General features: G+C 27.7%; 2 protein-coding genes and 1 long non-coding RNA gene across 3 annotated transcripts in view; 1 reads left to right on the top strand and 2 right to left on the bottom strand.

Moving 5' to 3' along the window:
• LOC123262356 (receptor-type tyrosine-protein phosphatase mu) overlaps nt 1–18,186 on the top strand; it is a 127,799-nt gene that overhangs the window by 48,305 nt on the left and 61,308 nt on the right. The gene's annotated exons all lie outside the window — the stretch shown is intronic.
• On the bottom strand, nt 1,400–2,421 carry LOC123262358 (nucleolar protein 3-like). The gene is made up of 3 exons (XM_044724525.1): nt 2,312–2,421; nt 1,877–2,041; nt 1,400–1,727 (listed from the first exon to the last, which is right to left on the bottom strand). The coding sequence occupies exons 2-3, from the start codon at nt 1,994–1,996 to the stop codon at nt 1,542–1,544; spliced, it is 306 nt and encodes a 101-aa protein (XP_044580460.1). The 5' UTR covers nt 1,997–2,041; nt 2,312–2,421; the 3' UTR covers nt 1,400–1,541.
• Nucleotides 10,835–11,925, bottom strand: LOC123262360. The gene is made up of 2 exons (XR_006508928.1): nt 11,022–11,925; nt 10,835–10,932 (listed from the first exon to the last, which is right to left on the bottom strand). It is a non-coding gene; the product is annotated as an uncharacterized LOC123262360 (long non-coding RNA).

The following is an 18,186-nucleotide window of genomic DNA, read 5'->3' as shown; positions in this document are numbered from 1 at the left end:
CAAACGATCCGGGTTCGAGTCCTGGTCTGGGCTGTCTGAATTATTTTTTCGGTTACCGAAAAAATTCCTACTAAGTAAGGTCCCTCCTCCCCCCTTTATCCTTTATTTCCCCAGTTCCCAAATTTGTCTTTAATGACAAATTTAGCTATAAATTATGGCTTACACCAGTCCAAGCAAGTCAGTAATTATAGTTTGATTTTTAGCGTTGCGTTTAAAATTTACTATTTTACTTTGTAAATATTAACGTTGCTTGTATCGGGAATTTATTAACTGTATTTTATACTGTTTACATATCATGCAACCATTTTTTAGCTACGAAATGATAAATATCAAAGTCAAAATTCTTAATTATTATACTTTAACATTTTCGACATTTACATAACGAATATTACTGTTTGAAATAATATTTTCTTCCATGTAAATAATAAATTGTAGCGTTTAAATCATAAATATTATAAAGTGATTATTAAAATCACGATTTAACTATTTGAAATGGTAATTTTTAGCAGTTGATCATTGCTTATTATAAATCAACTATTGCACGACTCATGATGCGAAGCATCAGAGAGTGCTTTACGATCCAAAAATTTTTTTCGCCTCATTTTGGCGGCTATTTTTATTATTATAGCCTTGTTAGTTCACGGAATCAAGATATTTTGCATACTATTGTCGAGATAATTTAATGGAGATTAATTTCATACTTTTTAAAAATTGATTTACTGCAATAGAATTGAAAAAAAACACCAAAATAGGTTAAAAAATTTTCCTGTCCGTCATGTGTGAAACCCGGAAACACTGTAACTTGTGAAAAAATCCATTATTTGAGTTAAATTTTTTTTTGTTAAATTCTAATCGACGATTGTAGGTCACTGAATGCGAATGGTTAATTGATTCAGTGTCGTTTAATAACAATTAATAAAAAACGAAAACTACAAGACTGTATATCTATATATATCCACGTAAAATTAACATGGATGGTGATACATCTATATCTATAGATATTATGTACATTTTATTCCACCAGGGGCGCTTGTGCAGTACCCTCCTACTACAGCTGTTTTTTCGGCAATTAATTTTGAACGACTTAAGTTTTTTTTTTTTTTTTTTTATATTTCATAATTAAATGAGCATTATGAGTCGTGCACTTTTAGATTTTTCAAACTTTTATTTATTACAGCTTACTATTTTTCGTGTAAACGTTACTGATTCAGTCAAAAGACCATACATGAATTCTTTTTAATGAAATTTAAAAAATAAAATTCTTTGAAAGCAATATTTCTGCTGTAATACTTATCGCTCATCGATTTAAGACCAATTTCTTAAATTAATAAAATAGAATATTATATTAAACATTAAAGAATATTTTTCTTGATAAAAACTATTTTTTCTAATACAAAACTTTTTCTTTTTAATAATGTATTTATCCAATGGCAATAACAAATATTATGCTAAGTATTGATTAATTGTTAGGAAAGAAATTGAAATAATTTTTTAAAGTAAATTGTTAAACAAAGACCAATGGTTTATTAGGCACCATATATCTATTCAGAAGGAACGTTGTTAGGTTCTTCCTCCTCTAATGGTTCTGGTTGTGGTTCCGGTTGTGGTTCTTTTTCTTCCTCCTCCTCCTCCTCTATGGAGGCTTGGCTTCTTTCGGTCGCGCAATATTTAAGCGTCATCAATTGCTTCGTGCAAATTTCAGTACAGCACTCATTATTCTCGAAACACTATCATAAAAAAAAAAAAAAACAAATTGATCGATAAAATATTTTAAATGGAAAAAAAAATTTTGAGTTTTCTTAAAATCGCAGAATTATATTGACAAATTTTGGTAAGAGTTTTAATTCACATTTAAATAAGCGTCGGAAATACTCACGAATTCTCCAACCGGCTTACATTGTTGCTTTTGTTGTTGCTCTTCTGGTGCTTCTTCTTGAGCATAAGCGATCAAAGTGGCGCATGCTACCAACAACAATACATAAAAAATTTTCGACATTTCTTTTAGTTTAATATTCCAACACAGCTGTGTCAATTATTGGACCTGCCGAAAATTGTTGTCTTTATTATCCACAAAAACAAAAAAAAACAATATCTTACTTTTAAATTCTTCAACAGCAAAAAGTTTATAAATTAAATAATTTATTCGGAAAAAAATTAAATTCTACGCAAAGAATTATAATAATTAATATTTAATTTCTTGGTTCAAGATTTCATTATCTATACACCAAAAAATAGAAAAAAACAGTTAGATTTCTATGAAAGCTACTAATTATTTAACGCAAATATTGAATAGCAAAAAAAATTTACTTACGTTTTTGTTGAGCTTCTCCGAGAAATTGTTTAATGTGAACTAGAGCCTTTAAAACCGCAATTTATATAACAAATTTTGAAGAGATATCGCACACATACAAATGTACATGCAAATTATGACGCATCATCCTTGCTTAGATAGTCGATAATAATAATTATTATTATTTAAATAAGTATATAAGTTATTATTTTAATTACTATGAACTTGGAAAATAGCCGAGACCAATTATATTGATAATTTGAAATTAAAAAATACAGGAAGCGAATTTTGTAGGAAAATTTTATTGCTATTAAAAATAATTATTTAAAATAATTTTAAATAATTAACATTAGTTAATTGGTAATGATAAAATTATCGGTTTGTCATATGTATTGCGTGATATTGAGTCACCCTGTTATTTGTTTGAATAATTCGGTCTTTATTCAAGTGAATGAATAAATAAATAAATAAATATCATAAGAGCTCTTAGAGCTCAAAAATTCAATAATTGTTTTAGAAAACTTTTTTTTCATTTTTAGACTGCATTATCATTTGAATTGATTCGTTCAAAGAAATTATCTCAATAAAATTAAAAAATAGTTTTTTTTGGCTTTCATTTTTTAGAAACAAAAATTGTAGAGATTTAATTAATACACTATTAATTTAATTGATACACGATTCATGAAAATCGAGCAAAAATCAATGATTTCCTATTTTTTTTAAATTGTTGATTTTTAAAGTGAGAAAAAAAATACATTTTCAAATGAAAACAATTTGAACTTGAAAAGAATTCGATTTTAATATTATATAGTCTTTTTTAATAATTAAAGTTTCTTATAGAAATATTTTAGTTTATCTATACCAATAAATGAAGAGCCGGTTTTTTTGTCCGGTTATACTGCGAAAACTGCTGAACCGATCGGAATAATACTTATACCATATGATGCAGCGTGTTTCGGAGAAGGTTTGAGTATGTGATGTGTTGGTGATTACTTATCCGGAATCTATATTTTTTTGACTTAAAAATAATGAATTTTTATTGTAACTAAATTTATTCTATTCGATTGTCATTTGTTTAAAATAAATTTTTTAATTCTGGTTATGTTTATATACTAGGCAGATTTTTTCACTTATGAGACCTGCAATTTCTTTAACTGAAACTTTCAATGCTCATTACAAATTTTTTTTTTCAAATCAATTATTATTCATTTTTGTAAGAAAGACACGGGAATGTTATAATAATTGCCCATTGAAAGTTACAATGAATATTAGCTAGAATAATTACATGGATGAAAGGTGCATGCCAATTCGATAAAATTGGGAATCTGTGCAAGTCAAAACAATAGTCTAATTAAATTTCAAGTCTAGATCTAAAAATGCAATTCTATAAAGCGCCCAGTGGAACGGGCGAGTAACAGCTAATTATATTTTAAAAGCTCTTTCTAAAGATAAGATAAAAAAAAATTATTTTAGAGTTTGTTAAATATTTTAAAAAGTTCCCAAAATTAGTATTCTTCACATTGTAAGGCGTGATTTTAAGGGGGGCGATACATGTAAAATTTTTTAAAAATCAAATTTTTTTTTTGCATTAATAGTTAGTATAATACCCAAAAAATATGCCTGTGAATTTTTAGATATAAGGTAAAAGCCCCGATAGATGATCACGTACCAGTATATGATCACTCCATGTATTTGTATATCTATATTCATAAATATAGGTATACAAATACATGGAGTGATCATATACTGGTACATGATCATGTATTGGGGCTTTTACCTTAAATTCGCATTATTTTGTAAGTTATAATTCGTTAAGGTGCTCAGCTCTTATGGTATCGCAACAGTCGGCTCTGAATCTAAACGTATTTTTCTCGAAACGACTTTTTTTTAATTTGCGGGCGGGATTACTCAAAAAGTTCTTAACCGATTCCAATGAAATTTTTTACACGTCTACTTTATAGTAATAGCTTTTAGTTAAACCTCTAAGATTCCAAAAAAATTTACAAAAATGAACCCTTTTTACCAAAAAACTATTGAAAAAAGGGTAAAAATAGAACTTTTTTTCTGAGGTGTGCCAATTTACGATTTTTTGATTTTTTTTATTGGTTTAACTAGAAGATTTATGTTTTAAGAACACGTACAAACTAATTTTTTTAATTTCAAATCACCGTACGTGAAGTTAAAACGCCCGCAAATTAGTGTCTTTTTCCGAGAGGATCTCGGCAGATTCATTTTTACGGTGGCCATTTTGAAAAAAAAAAATAAGAAAAAAAATTTTTTTCTGTACTTCAATATATAATAAATAATCCTACAAAATTCCAAAATGGTTCATTCATTCCTTTTCAATTGAAAAAATCCTCAGAAAACGGTAGAAATTAAGGTGATTACATGTATCGCCCCCCTTAATATTATAATTTTGTTTTTAAAAAATATATTAACAACCATAAGTTTTAAAATTTATCATTTCATAAAAACAACTATCAACGTAGTCGATAAAAAAAGATTCCACACCAAAACAGCTTGAACATTAAAACAGCAGAACCAAAGAATTCAAAGATAAAACTATAAATAAATGTTAATACATCCAGCAGCTCTTGCACTTAAAATTCCAATCTGGTGCATAAGCATTTCGAATGCCTGAGAATTTGGAGTTGTCGAGTCTCGTAATTGATGGAGTGCATCAAGGAGTTTCATTCGTGTCTTACCACCCACAATGTTACTACACGGTGAGAAATTTCTGTAGAAATTTACTATGCATACATAATAAGACTGAACCTTAATGACTCAATTCAAAATATTACCATAAAAATTTAAGAATATCATATTGTACCAATCAATATTTACTAGGGACCATAGTAAATTTGACCATGCAACTGTTACATAAACATATATAAAAAATTTTCGTAAACTGACAGAACAAAAACTGTTAGTGTGCTTAAAACTTTTCATTATAGTTCCATAGTAAAATTTCTGTTGCTCAGTCGACAATAAAAATTTATAAAAAAGTTTCACATTTAGTCACGTGTACTCGGTTTAAATTTAAAATTGTGACTATGAAATTTTCAAATGTCCCATAGTAAACGTATGTGCGTCAGTCGCGACGCGCGCTCTTTCATTTTTTCGTGCTGCTTTGTTTTGTCAACATAAGTCTACAGACGCTATCAGTAGTGGTTAACGGTGTTATGAAAATTGCAATAAACATTAAGTTTTAAATAAATATTAGTTTATAAATCCATCAACACATGAATAGTTAATGAAAATTTCTATTCATAAATAATAAAATATTTAATAATTTACCGTGAAAAATTAAAATGAAAACAAACATTTGATGGTTAACCTGCAACCGACACTTCTAATAATAATAAAAAATAATTTAAAAGTTATATATTGTGTTTATAATTATTCATAATAAAATTAACTGCAAAAATAAATCCTCCGTTCATTGTTAAAAATGAAAAAAAAAAATAAAAAACTATATTTAAAAAAATATTTTTAAATTATTGCAAACAAAAAATCTTGTTTGGTTTGATATTTTTTTTGATTGCTAAAAACATTTTTTACTCTAAAATTTTTTATTTTTTACAAACGTTTTCTTATTTTTTTTGCTATAGTACATTCGGAAATTTAAATTATTGCATATTTCATTTTACTATGGTACATTTCAATTTCTACCATTTACTATGTCTGATTTCATTTGTTTCGGAAATTACTATGGGCCATTGTAAAATTTTATTCTGAGTCAATAAGGTTCACTAGTAATATGCACCATTGTAATATCTGAAATCCATGCAGAATAAAAAATAATGGAAATTTCTCACCGTGTAGCCAAAGCGAGAGTTTATATTAGCATTGGATCGAACCGAGCCTTAACTCATTAAGCTTACGTATGTAAGTAATCAATCGAATTCATTTACTCTCCTTGTGTCTCGCGTTTCTATAACACTTCGATTGATACACATTCATTCAGTTATTAAAGCGAATGATTCAAGTTCATAGAATTCGGTGATTCATCGACGGTAAAGCAAATTTATCCCAAAACATTTACATCATTAATGTCTATAAATAAATCCGACGATCAATAATATTAAAAATCAAATATTGACGGTTCTAATTGGAAAAATGGTTATGCATTAAATAAATATCTCGCTTACATTCTGAGCGCGGATCGCCGGATGTCGGACTAAAAATATCTTGGTATCGAAACTACTGAGTAAACGTACGAAAGACTCTGAGCGTCATTGATGTCATGTATACAATCGACAATATTCGCGTTATTGCATCGGACCACGCTAGATGCGTCACACGTGCCGTCTTAGTGCAGTTAAACTTTTAGATTTTTCATCTTCGAAAATAAATAAACAAGTCGTATCATCGATTTGCTTAAACCAATTCTACTTTTGTTTTATTTTTATCATTTTATTTTAAATTATTATTATATGTGTATTATATATGTGTAGTATATACTTATACTAAGATCAATAGTTGTCTTCTATAAAATGGAAATTTTAAAATTGCCGTTTTTTTAGTCTTTAATGGAAATCTAGAATTTTTATTTTTATTTCATTGATGATACACGGAAAAAAGTAAACTGTAAAATTCACTCGGATTCCGGTTAATTTTTATAGTTTCAAACAGTACAACGGACATCGAGGTGGCAAAAATATAAATATTGCTGAACTTAATGTAGAAAGTGTAAAAGCCCACAATTTATAATTTAATATCGAAAATATGATTAGTAGCTGTCACTATAGTAAATAACAACTTTCTCATCTTAAAAAATTACAATTTCAAACAGTAAAAATTGCCGTTTCAATATATAGTCCATACTATGAGGAGAAGAGGAACTTAGATGAAGAGAAGTGCGTCTTACTCTGGGAAAATTTAACATTTGAAACAGTAAAAATTCGAGTTTTAAAATATACATTTTACCAGTTCAAGCTAGACAATAATTATAGTTTGATTTTTAGCGTTGCATTTAAAATTTATCATTTTACTTTGTCAATATTGACGTTGTTTGTATTAGAAATTTAGTAACTTTATTTTGTACTTTTTACATATCAATCGATCATTTTTTAGGTACGGAATGATAAATATCAAAGTCAAAATTCTTAATTAATACACTTTTACAATTGGACTTGCACATAGCGAATATTACTGTTTAAAACAGTATTTTCTTCCATATAAAGAATAAATTGTAGCGTTTAAATGATAAATATTATAAAGTGAACACGGAAAAAAGTAAACTGTAAAATTCACTTGGATTCTGGTTAATTTTTATAGTTTCAAACAGTACAGCGGACATCGGAGTGGCAAAAATGTAAATATTACAGAACTTAATGTAGAAAGTGTAAAAGCCCACAATTTATAATTTAATATCGAAAATATGATTAGTAGCTGTCACTATAGTAAATAACAACTTTCTCATCTTAAAAAATTACAATTTCAAACAGTAAAAATTGCCGTTTCAATATATAGTCCATACTATGAGGAGAAGAGGAACTTAGATGAAGAGAAGTGCGTCTTACTCTGGGAAAATTTAACATTTGAAACAGTAAAAATTCGAGTTTTAAAATATACATTTTACCAGTTCAAGCTAGACAATAATTATAGTTTGATTTTTAGCGTTGCATTTAAAATCTATCATTTTACTTTGTAAATATTGACGTTGTTTGTATTAGAAATTTAGTAACTTTATTTTGTACTTTTTACATATCAATCGATCATTTTTTAGGTACGAAATGATAAATATCAAAGTCAAAATTCTTAATTATTATATTTTAACATTTTCGACTTTCACTAAGCGAATATTACTGTTTGAAATAGTAATTTTTAGCAGTTGATCATTACTTATTATAAATCGGCTATTATTTATTACAGTTTACTTTTACCCGTGTGCTAATAATATTAATATTATTCTATTAAATAGAATTCTATTAAAAAATTTTTTTCTGTTAATAAAATTCTTATCAACTTGGCTGTCGATAAAAAATTTCAAAACGTTAATTTTTGATCAGTGTAAGGAATGAAAAAATCTCCTTTTTTATAAATTTACTGTTAATCCCACAGAAAAAAGTGACATGAAAATCACACCTATAACTTTTCCGCTATTTTCAAGCTTAAAACACTCGAAAACTTTCCTGTTTCAATTTGTTAAAAAATAGAGACCTGCTTCATAGCAAACTTTTATTTTTAATTTTTAAACTGCGAAATCTTTTACATGCTGAATAGAAGAAATTGATTTCTACTTCTAATGACTATCATATTCTTAAATTAAATATTTTTTACCTTCTCTCGATAACGAGCTATCCTCGTTTAAAAATAATTATATTTTCATTCAGTATCTAAATTTTATTAATTCAGTCAAAAGACCATACAAGGATTTTTTGTTAAATTAATTCTTAAACATAGAGTCCTTTGAACGTAATATTCCCACTGTAATACTTATAACTTATCGATTTAAGACCAATTTTTCAAATTGATATAGCAGAATATTATATTTAACATTAAAGAATAATTTTCTTGATAAAAACTATTTTGTTTAATACAACACTTTTTTTTTTTAATAATGTATTTATACAAAGACAATCACAAATTTTATGCTAGATATAAATAGATTAATAATCTATTAATAAGAACGAAATTCAAATAGTTTTTAAAAGTAAATCATAAAATCGGTAGTTTATTGGGCGCCATATGTTTACTCAGAAAAGACGTCGGCAGGTTCCGGTTTTAGTTATGGTTCCTATTCTATGTCTTCGTCTTTTATTCTTTCTGTCGCGCAATATGGCAATGAAGGCGCCTTTTTCTCGCAAATCCCAGAACAGCTCTCATCATCATTTTCACACTATTATGAAAGAAAAAGAAACAAATTAAACGATAAAATATCTTTACTGTAGATTTAAGTTTTGAATTTTTTTCAAATTAAAAAATTATGTCAAAAATTTTTGGTAAAAATTATAATTTATATTGAAACAAGCGTTATATATACTCACGGTTTTATCCAACTACTTACATGTTTCCTCTTCTTGCGCTTCTTCCGTTTCTTCTGCTTGTTTCGCTTCTTCTTGAGCATAAGCAACCAAAGTGACGCATGCTACCAACAGCAAAACACAAAACGTTTTGGGCGTATTTTTTCGTTGAATGTTCTAACAGAGTAATTTCGATAATTGGACCTGTCAAGAATTTTTTACTTTATTATCCATTTGAAAACAAAAAAAAATATTTTACTTTTAAATTCTTCAAAAGCGAAAAATTTATAAATTAAATAATTTATTCGGGAAAAAAATTTAATTCTTCGCAAATATTTGGCACTAAAAAAATTTCTGTTTACGTTTTTGTTAAGCGTCTTGGAAGTAATTGTTTGATAAGATCTAGAGCCTTTATAACCGCAATTTTTGTATTAAATTTTAAAAAGATATCGCACACACACATGCAAATTATGACACAATAACCATGGATAGATAGTCGATAATAATTATTTCGATAAGTATACCGGTTAATTTTTTTAATTACTATGAACTTGGAAGATAGTCGAGACCAATTATATCGATATCTTGAAAGTAAAATAAGCATAAATGACATTTTGTACACAAAAACAAATAACGTGGTTCAAGTAAATTATTTTCTTCATAATACCAATCTTGTTTCAAGACAGTACTTTTTAATTAAAAAAAAAATTGTATCTTGAATAATTAAACTATTGCTCTTAAATTGAAAATTTTTTATTCTCCATTCAAAGATTTTACTCTTGAAAGAAGCATGTTTGTTTTGAAACAAGATGCATAATTGTTTATTTATTAATTTTTTTTTGTATTTTTTTATTTCTGTTAAGAAAAAAAAATTTTAAACAGGTACAATTTCTCCCTACTATTTTTTCTCTGGTTTTGAGGCCGGTATTAGTAAATTAGGATCATACCAACATCGTTTGAGTATGGTGCATTTATCGAATAAAGATATTATTTTGCTTGATTCAAGAATATACAAATATATTTTTTAAGATTATCAATAAGTTTATTTCTACAATAGTCGTCCGTATTAATTTCTGATTCAAAAATTAAATGCATATTTTTATTGAAAAAAAAATTTGTTGTTTTAATTAATTTTTAAACATATACTACTTTGAACGCAATGATTCTTTATTTGTTAGGCTTATTTGGCATGCAATATCTGCTGTTGGATCCAAAATCCTAGCAATAGCGCAATGATTCTTTTTTTCTTTTCTTTGGCATGCGATATTTGTTGCCGGATCCAAAATTCATGCAATAATGCCCTTCACAGCAAAAAAAAAAATTAATCAATAAAATATTTTGACTGTTAGTAAAAGTTTTGAAATTTTTTTATGAGAGAATTGTATTAAAAATATTAAGAATATGAATTCATACTAAAATAAGTGTCAGGTATACTTACAGGATCATACCCTCCCCCCCCCCTCCGCACATTATCCCGCTTCTTATTTATCTACTGGTGTTTCTTCTTGAGCATAAGCGATCAAAGTGACGCATGCTATCAGCGATAATACAAAAAAATTTTTGGACATGTTTTTTAATTGAATATTCCTACAAAATAGTCTCGATAATTCGACCTGCCAAAAATTATTGTCTTTATTATCTATTCGAAAAGAAAAAAACGCCATTCGGCCACACCTGAAATGGAAGGTAGATTTCATAGAATGAATTATCATCTTGTTTCAATATCTTTCGTTTGACATTGAATGAAATTTATTTTAACATACATGAGTAGGTTGTACTACACATTGCCTGAAAATGGTTCAATTGAACTCTTAACTTCGATAAAATAACTAATAATTGTCAAAAAGTTGACGTTATTTACGTCAAATTAGGGGTAATTTTGTGAGCTTTTGCATGAATTTATTAAAAATTAGCTATCTTTTTTCTATCAAAAGTTATCCATAAGTGAAGTCACCAAAAACGTAATTTTTACTATTTTGATCATTTTGAAGAGCTACTATTTCTGAACTAATTGAAGGACCGCTCATTTTAAGGCTTATGCAAGCTAATTGTCCAAGGAATCTATATACTAAATTTTGTTAGGATCTCTTGAAAATTCTCGATAGAATAACATTCATAAGTCGGTTGTACTATACATTGCCTGAAAATGATTCAATAGAACTCTTAACTTTGATAAAATAACTAAGAATGGTCAAAGTTTCAATGTCATATACATCAAATTAAAGGTAATTTTATGAGCTTTCACAAGAATTTATCAACTATTAGTCATCTCTTTTCAATCAAAAGTTATACATCAATGAAATCACCAAAAATGTAATTTTCACTATTTTGATAAATTTGAACAGCTACCATTTCTAAACTTATTGACGGATTTCGCTCATCTTTAAACTCATTCAAGGTTATTATCCAAAGAATATGTGTAGCAAGTTTCATCTAAATCCATTGAAAATTGTAGACGCTATCGTGTCCACAAACCGCGTTACATTACGTATATATATATATACATAAATATATAAATTTTTGAACCAATGCTAATTTTAAGCCTTACTCGACTAAATAAGAGTTAAAATGACAAAATTCCGTGTGAATTCCGACAATGCAATAGATAGATTTCTACGAAATCTACCTAAAAATTATTCAACACAAATATTCGGTAGCAATAAATATTTCTACTTATGTTTTTGTTAAGCATCTTGGATGAATTGTTTGATAATACTCGCTGACTTTAAAACCGAAATTTATAAACAAAATTTTAAAGAAATATCTCACACACACATGCAAATTATGACTCAATATCCTTGGATGGATAGTCGATAATAGTTGTTTCGATAAGTATACCGGTTATTATTTTAATTATTGCGAACTTGGAAGATAGTCGACACCAATTATATCGATATCTTAAAAGTAAAACAAGTAACAATGCAACTTTGTAAGAAAATTTTATTTCTATTAAAAATGTTTTTAAAAAAAATTATAAATATAGAAAAATATTTAAGAGATAATACATAGTATTTTGTTAAGTTTTATTAAACTTTAGTTTCAATTCTCATAATTGAGAGATGTAAATATTTTGAAACAAAGTTTAAATTTTGAAGAAGATATTTATTTGAACAAAGTTTTTCTTTTACTGTGTACGTGAAAATTTAAACAATTTGATGCAAACAAATATCATATTGTATCGTAATTTCAAAAAATGTAAAAAATTACCTGAAATAAGAATTTTTATATATTTCATCGAAATTTTGATCATTTTTTAAAAACTATACAGAAAAAATTAAATTAGAGAAATTCATAACTTGATTAAAAAAAAAAGAAGACTATAAAATTCTTCAAACCGATTTTCTTAGTCCAAGAGTTAAGTCAATTTTTTTTTCAGTCTGTGAAATTTTATATGAAATATAGTTAATTTTCTTGAAAAATAATTACTTTCAGATTGTAAAACATAAATTAAGTTTAATAGAAATTTTTACAAGTAGCCATTTAAATGTAAATACTCAGTAATTCATGGAGCTGAGTACGAGAAAACGTACAGCGAAAAAATTTCAAATAAATGATAGTAGTAAAAAAGAAAGTATAAAACGGCAGTAAATAAAGTGAATAAAAATTCCAATAGAATTTCAGTGCTCTAGATTTAAATGAAACATAAAGATGTAAACATTCTTATTCGTAAATTTCAATTCGGGTTAACTCACAACTCACCGAGGACACAATAAAATTTATCACAAAGGTTTAACTTGGGCAATCAAGCAGTCCAGGATACGGTAGACTGAATTGTCTTCTCAAGCGATTTCCTACTAAACTGCAATAAGAATCGCGGTGTAATTACCGGAACGAGTGACAGGATGAAGTAGCTATAAAGTAACTTTAAATTTTAAGAATTACGGAAACGAATTACCTCTAAGTGCAGATGTTACATTCGCAATGCTGAATAAAAATTCAAATGACTTTTTGATTAATGAATTATTTCGTGACACTCGGAAAAATTCTACTGCAGATTTTAATTTTTTAGGATTTGGACAAGGGTTTAATTATTTAATATTTGACATAAAATTTTGACACTAATTATTCTTTTTTTTTTATTTATTCAAAATTTATTGTCAATTACAATATTTTTACTAGCTAAATGCAAGATAGAGTTTAAATTTATTTCTAATCATGAAAATAACATGTTATAGAAAAAACAAATTTTTTTTAAGAATTATTTTAAAAGCTTTTTGGAAAAAAAATTTTTTGACTAAATTTTCGAGATACCCCATTTCCCTTCTCCTTCAAATGTAATAAATTAATACAATATTTTGTACAATATCAATTATGATTTTGTTTTATTAAAAAAAAAACGTCTCCTTCAGAAACATATGATAATTAGCAGTTTCCACCCATTCTCCAATTCTAATTTGAAAAATTGCTGTCATTGACGACATCCATCAATTCCTAAGTCACATAATCAGCAATGACGATAATAAAAACAGAATGTAGGCTTTTAAAATTGTTAGCCATCATTTCGTTCATGAGATGAACACAGGTTCCATTTAACTCATATCCACCATCTTTAGCAACGACCCGCCGACTGTTTTTCAAATCATCAAAACTGATATCGTTAACATAACATTTACGTGATTTTGAATTGATGAATGCTATCATATATTTGACGAAAATCCACTTTGGAAGTGCATTTATTGTATTATCAGGCCAAAATGAAAAAAATCGGATCTGTATTAGTTGGACACTTTTCTTTCATTTTAAAAGCACACTCTCGAAAAGATTCATCGTAACTAGCCAGAAGTATTTTTCGAGGGTGATTTTCGATGGGATCATCCAGGGTCCAGTTTTTTGTTAACATCCAGCCGCCGAAGATATTTTCAATGTGGTAGTCAATAACTTGACAATTATTGAGAGATGCGTCAATTTTTACATCATTGGCTCGATGCATTAATATAATTATGAATTCACTTGGATTCTTATCGAGAAAGTAGAAAACTTGTCTTATAAGATCGTGAAAATACATTCCTAAATTTCCATTAGATAGGCCTAAAATCTCAAAGAAAATCGATGTCGGACGAACAGCAAAGTCCAAAACTCTGCACGGAGAAAAAAATTTTGCTATAGGAACTCTATAGTAGTTAGTTAGTTGTAAAAAGTTCCAGTAGGTTAACGTTTTCTTATGGTAACAATACCGTTTGGCTCCTGCAACTCTACATCGTTGAGCTCTGAGAGCTAAAGAGCTTATTTACCTCACACAACTCTACAGAATCGTTCTGAGACTACAACAAATGTTTGGCAGTCTGATTAATAATTTTTTTTACGATTTAGCATTGATAATTTAATAAATAAATGCGACAAAAAGAATTTATATTTCCAACAATAATTGTATATGACAAATAAGAATAGTATTATAATAGAAATAAAATAATAATAGAACTTATATTACAAATAAAAATTATTTGTAAAATAAAAATATGGTCGTCACAAAATTATCTTATTTTCTTGATTATATTAATAAATATTGGACATAAAATCACTACCGTATATGCACAAGAAAAGATAAATAAACGAAAACAAATTTTATTTTTTGTTAAATGGGGTCTTTTGAATGTAATCCGATAACTTATTACTTATCACAATATATTAAACTAATAAATTAAATTAACAGTCACTGCAAATGAATCTTAAAAAACCACAAATACAAAACTGTTCTAACGAAATTCAATTTGACAAAAAAAAAAACCTATTTCCTTAAATAATAATTGAGGTTATAATTGAGGATGGTTTTACTTGTATCACTGTAGAGTGTTTTACAAGGGAGGGTGGGGAATTATTGTCTCTCCACTTTTTTCTCCGCAATATAGTCTCTCAACCCCGTCATTATAACTCTCAACCACTTTTTCGTCCCCACCCCCCTGCATGTCGGGATTTTTTCATGCCCGGCACACATGTGCTGCGACTGTGGCCGACTTACGCGTTATAATCAGTACCTGCATTTGCATTACGGTCTTAAATAGTATGGAGGTACTTCTATAATGACATTTTACCTCCATAACTATATGGGAAAACCACAGAAAACCCGACTGGTACAGAGGCTGGCAATGAAACGCACATATTCTTAGTTTATAATCATTGAAAAATATTGGTGCGCGCCGGAATCGAACCCTGGTCCCACTCTTTCGAAATGCAGGTACCGAGCCGATTAGGCTATTGCCAACCTTATTTCCTTAAATAAATAAACTGGAAACTTAATTGTCCTCAAATATTTTTAATAATATGGATGAGTAACAAAATAATTCTGTTTGTCATTTTAGAAGTTTATGAAATATGTCAGCGCACTCCACTACTGCGCAACGTAGGGCGCTCCTAACTATACCGTTTGGCTCTGAGAACAATCCCGTAGAGCTCTGAGAGCTCAACAACATTGAGTTATCAGAACTAAATAACATTATGTTACTGTAACTCTACAACGAATAGTAAACTGTGTATAGTTGTGGTAACTCTACAGTTAGGTTACCAGAACGAAATTTTTTTTTCCGTGTGATTCCGTATTTCAATTGCTGCTCAAGATTCAGTTCTTGAGTTTTTATTTCTTCTATTAGTTCGGGATATGATAACCAAAAGTGAGTTCCAATAAGTGCAAGATCGACCACTTTTCTGGAATTTGGTAGTTTTGCCAAAAATTTAGTTCTTTCTAAATACGTTCTATATGTCTGTATTTTATATCTACTTTTACACGTTTCCACAAAATTATTGATTAACATACAATTAATTAGGAATATAAATCCACTTAAACGCTTCGACATATTGACCAGCTATATACTACGCACGATACTCAATTTTTATTGGACTTTATTCGAGTATTTATATTTTCGATTAAAAATTGTTATTTTTTATATTGTCATATTAATACTTTATCAGTTTTTTTTTATTGAACCAAAAATATATTACGACTTTTTAGGTTACTCATCTTGGAAACTATTGCAGACAGATTGTTAAAATCGATAGAAAAAAATTAGGAAAACGGTTGACGCTTGAAATTGCACTTATGACGTTTTTGCGCTTTTTGAGCTCAAAAATACAATTTAAGTGTATTTTATTCGCTCTATATGTGGCTTATAGGTAAAAATTTCACACTTAATAGGACATGCTTCTGCGATGTAATTGAAGCATGTTTCCAAAAATATAATCACGATCACCCACATGTTGAATATTTGCTACACTGCACTACTTGAATTAAGCAACTCATTGTTTGAAGCGTGTTTCAACAAATCGAAAATTAATTAACGGTAATTATAAAAAAAATACTGGCGTAATCTTATCATTCCATTTATTTAATAACACCTGCAATCACTAACAACTAATATGATTGGAGCCCATTTATATAGCATTGAGAAATAGTAAACACTTTTTTTTTTGCAGAATCACTTAATTAAGATTTTACAGCGAACGTAAATTACGAGAATTTTAATTGAAGATGCCTGGCGCATGTTTATCTTTCATCTTAATAATTTCGCTTTCCATGATACCGAAAGATGAGAGCATACATGTAATGACATTAAATAAGATGTATTACTGCAAGTTTGTTGACCTTTTTTTTTTTAGTTTACGGCGTAAATTTTGACAGCTATTTTTAGTGCGATGTAATTAAATGAAATATAGATCTTTTTAGTACTTAAGAAGGAAAATCACTTTAGAAATTTCAAAAACTCGATTTTTTTGTATATTTAACAGTATAAAATTTTGAGAGTATACTGTAAAAAAAAGAATTAAAATTTTAAATATTTATCGAGTTATTCTACATATTTAAGAGCGTCAGAGCTTTAATTATTTGTCGGATTGAAACTTAAAACGCAGTTTTTTCGAAAACTGTTTGTGGGAAAGGATGTACATAAATTTTCAAAGATTTTGAGTAAATAAACAACTTGAATCTAGAACGTACTATCTTGTCCAAAAATATCTCAGCTAATAAATTGAAATAAACTCACATTTAATTAAAAATAATACAATTACATCAATAAAGATAATAATTATAAAAAAATCGAAAACAGTTATTACAAATAAAATTTACTAAATTTATAAAAAAATATATTTTTTGCAGGATTTTTTGGAACAGAATATTTAATTCTGATTCTAAAAAATTTTTTGAGATGAAAAAATGTCGAACAAAATTTGTTCTTTCTTTTAATGAGCTTATTTAATTTTGAATTTTTTATCATTTTAAGGATTTATTCTTCCAATGCATAAGTCAGAAATAGAAAGCTATTTTTTTGTTTCAAAAATTAAGTTAATTTATTTTTCTTATCAATTTTTTGTTAAATATTCCAAATTTTCCATGAATTGAATTCAAATTATTCTAAGCATATGTAATAATTTCAATAATTTCTACAAGCTACTCGTAGGCGCTACGTGACGACTAAAATGTACATTGGTTGCTTACAGAGTAGAGGAAAATAGGGCATTCCAATTCGCGAGTGTAATTACCTATCCAAGCTAACGTCAAGTATGTGGATTAGTTCATTCTATCTTCAACATACTAGACCACGAATATGACACTATTTTTCGGCGCAGTTTAACCAGAAGCACAAATTTCTATCTTTGTTTCAAAGCGAATACATTTATGTTCGTTCAAATTGCGCTTTCATAAAGCACAATGCTATTTCCGTAAATTGAAAATCATTTTGTCGGAATGCTATATTGTCAACTTTCAAGCTTTTTAAATATTTTTTTTCTCTTTTGAAGGAATTTAGTTTCATACAAAAAAATTAAACTTTTTCATAAAATGCAAAGCAAACATTTTAGTAACGCTTTGCAATACAAAACGCGCTAAAAATTGAAGCTTTAGTATGCAATAAATAATAAATATTTTGTTCAAATTGTTTAAAAAAAATTTGTTTATTTATAGCGAATTTATTTATGGGAAATAACCAACATAAAATATTGAGT

The sequence above is a fragment of the Cotesia glomerata genome, linkage group LG4 (assembly GCF_020080835.1).
Source record: "Cotesia glomerata isolate CgM1 linkage group LG4, MPM_Cglom_v2.3, whole genome shotgun sequence".
NCBI lineage: Eukaryota > Metazoa > Arthropoda > Insecta > Hymenoptera > Braconidae > Cotesia > Cotesia glomerata.
Note: the sequence above shows the minus strand (reverse complement) of the source record. Positions and strands in the feature narration are given on the sequence as shown.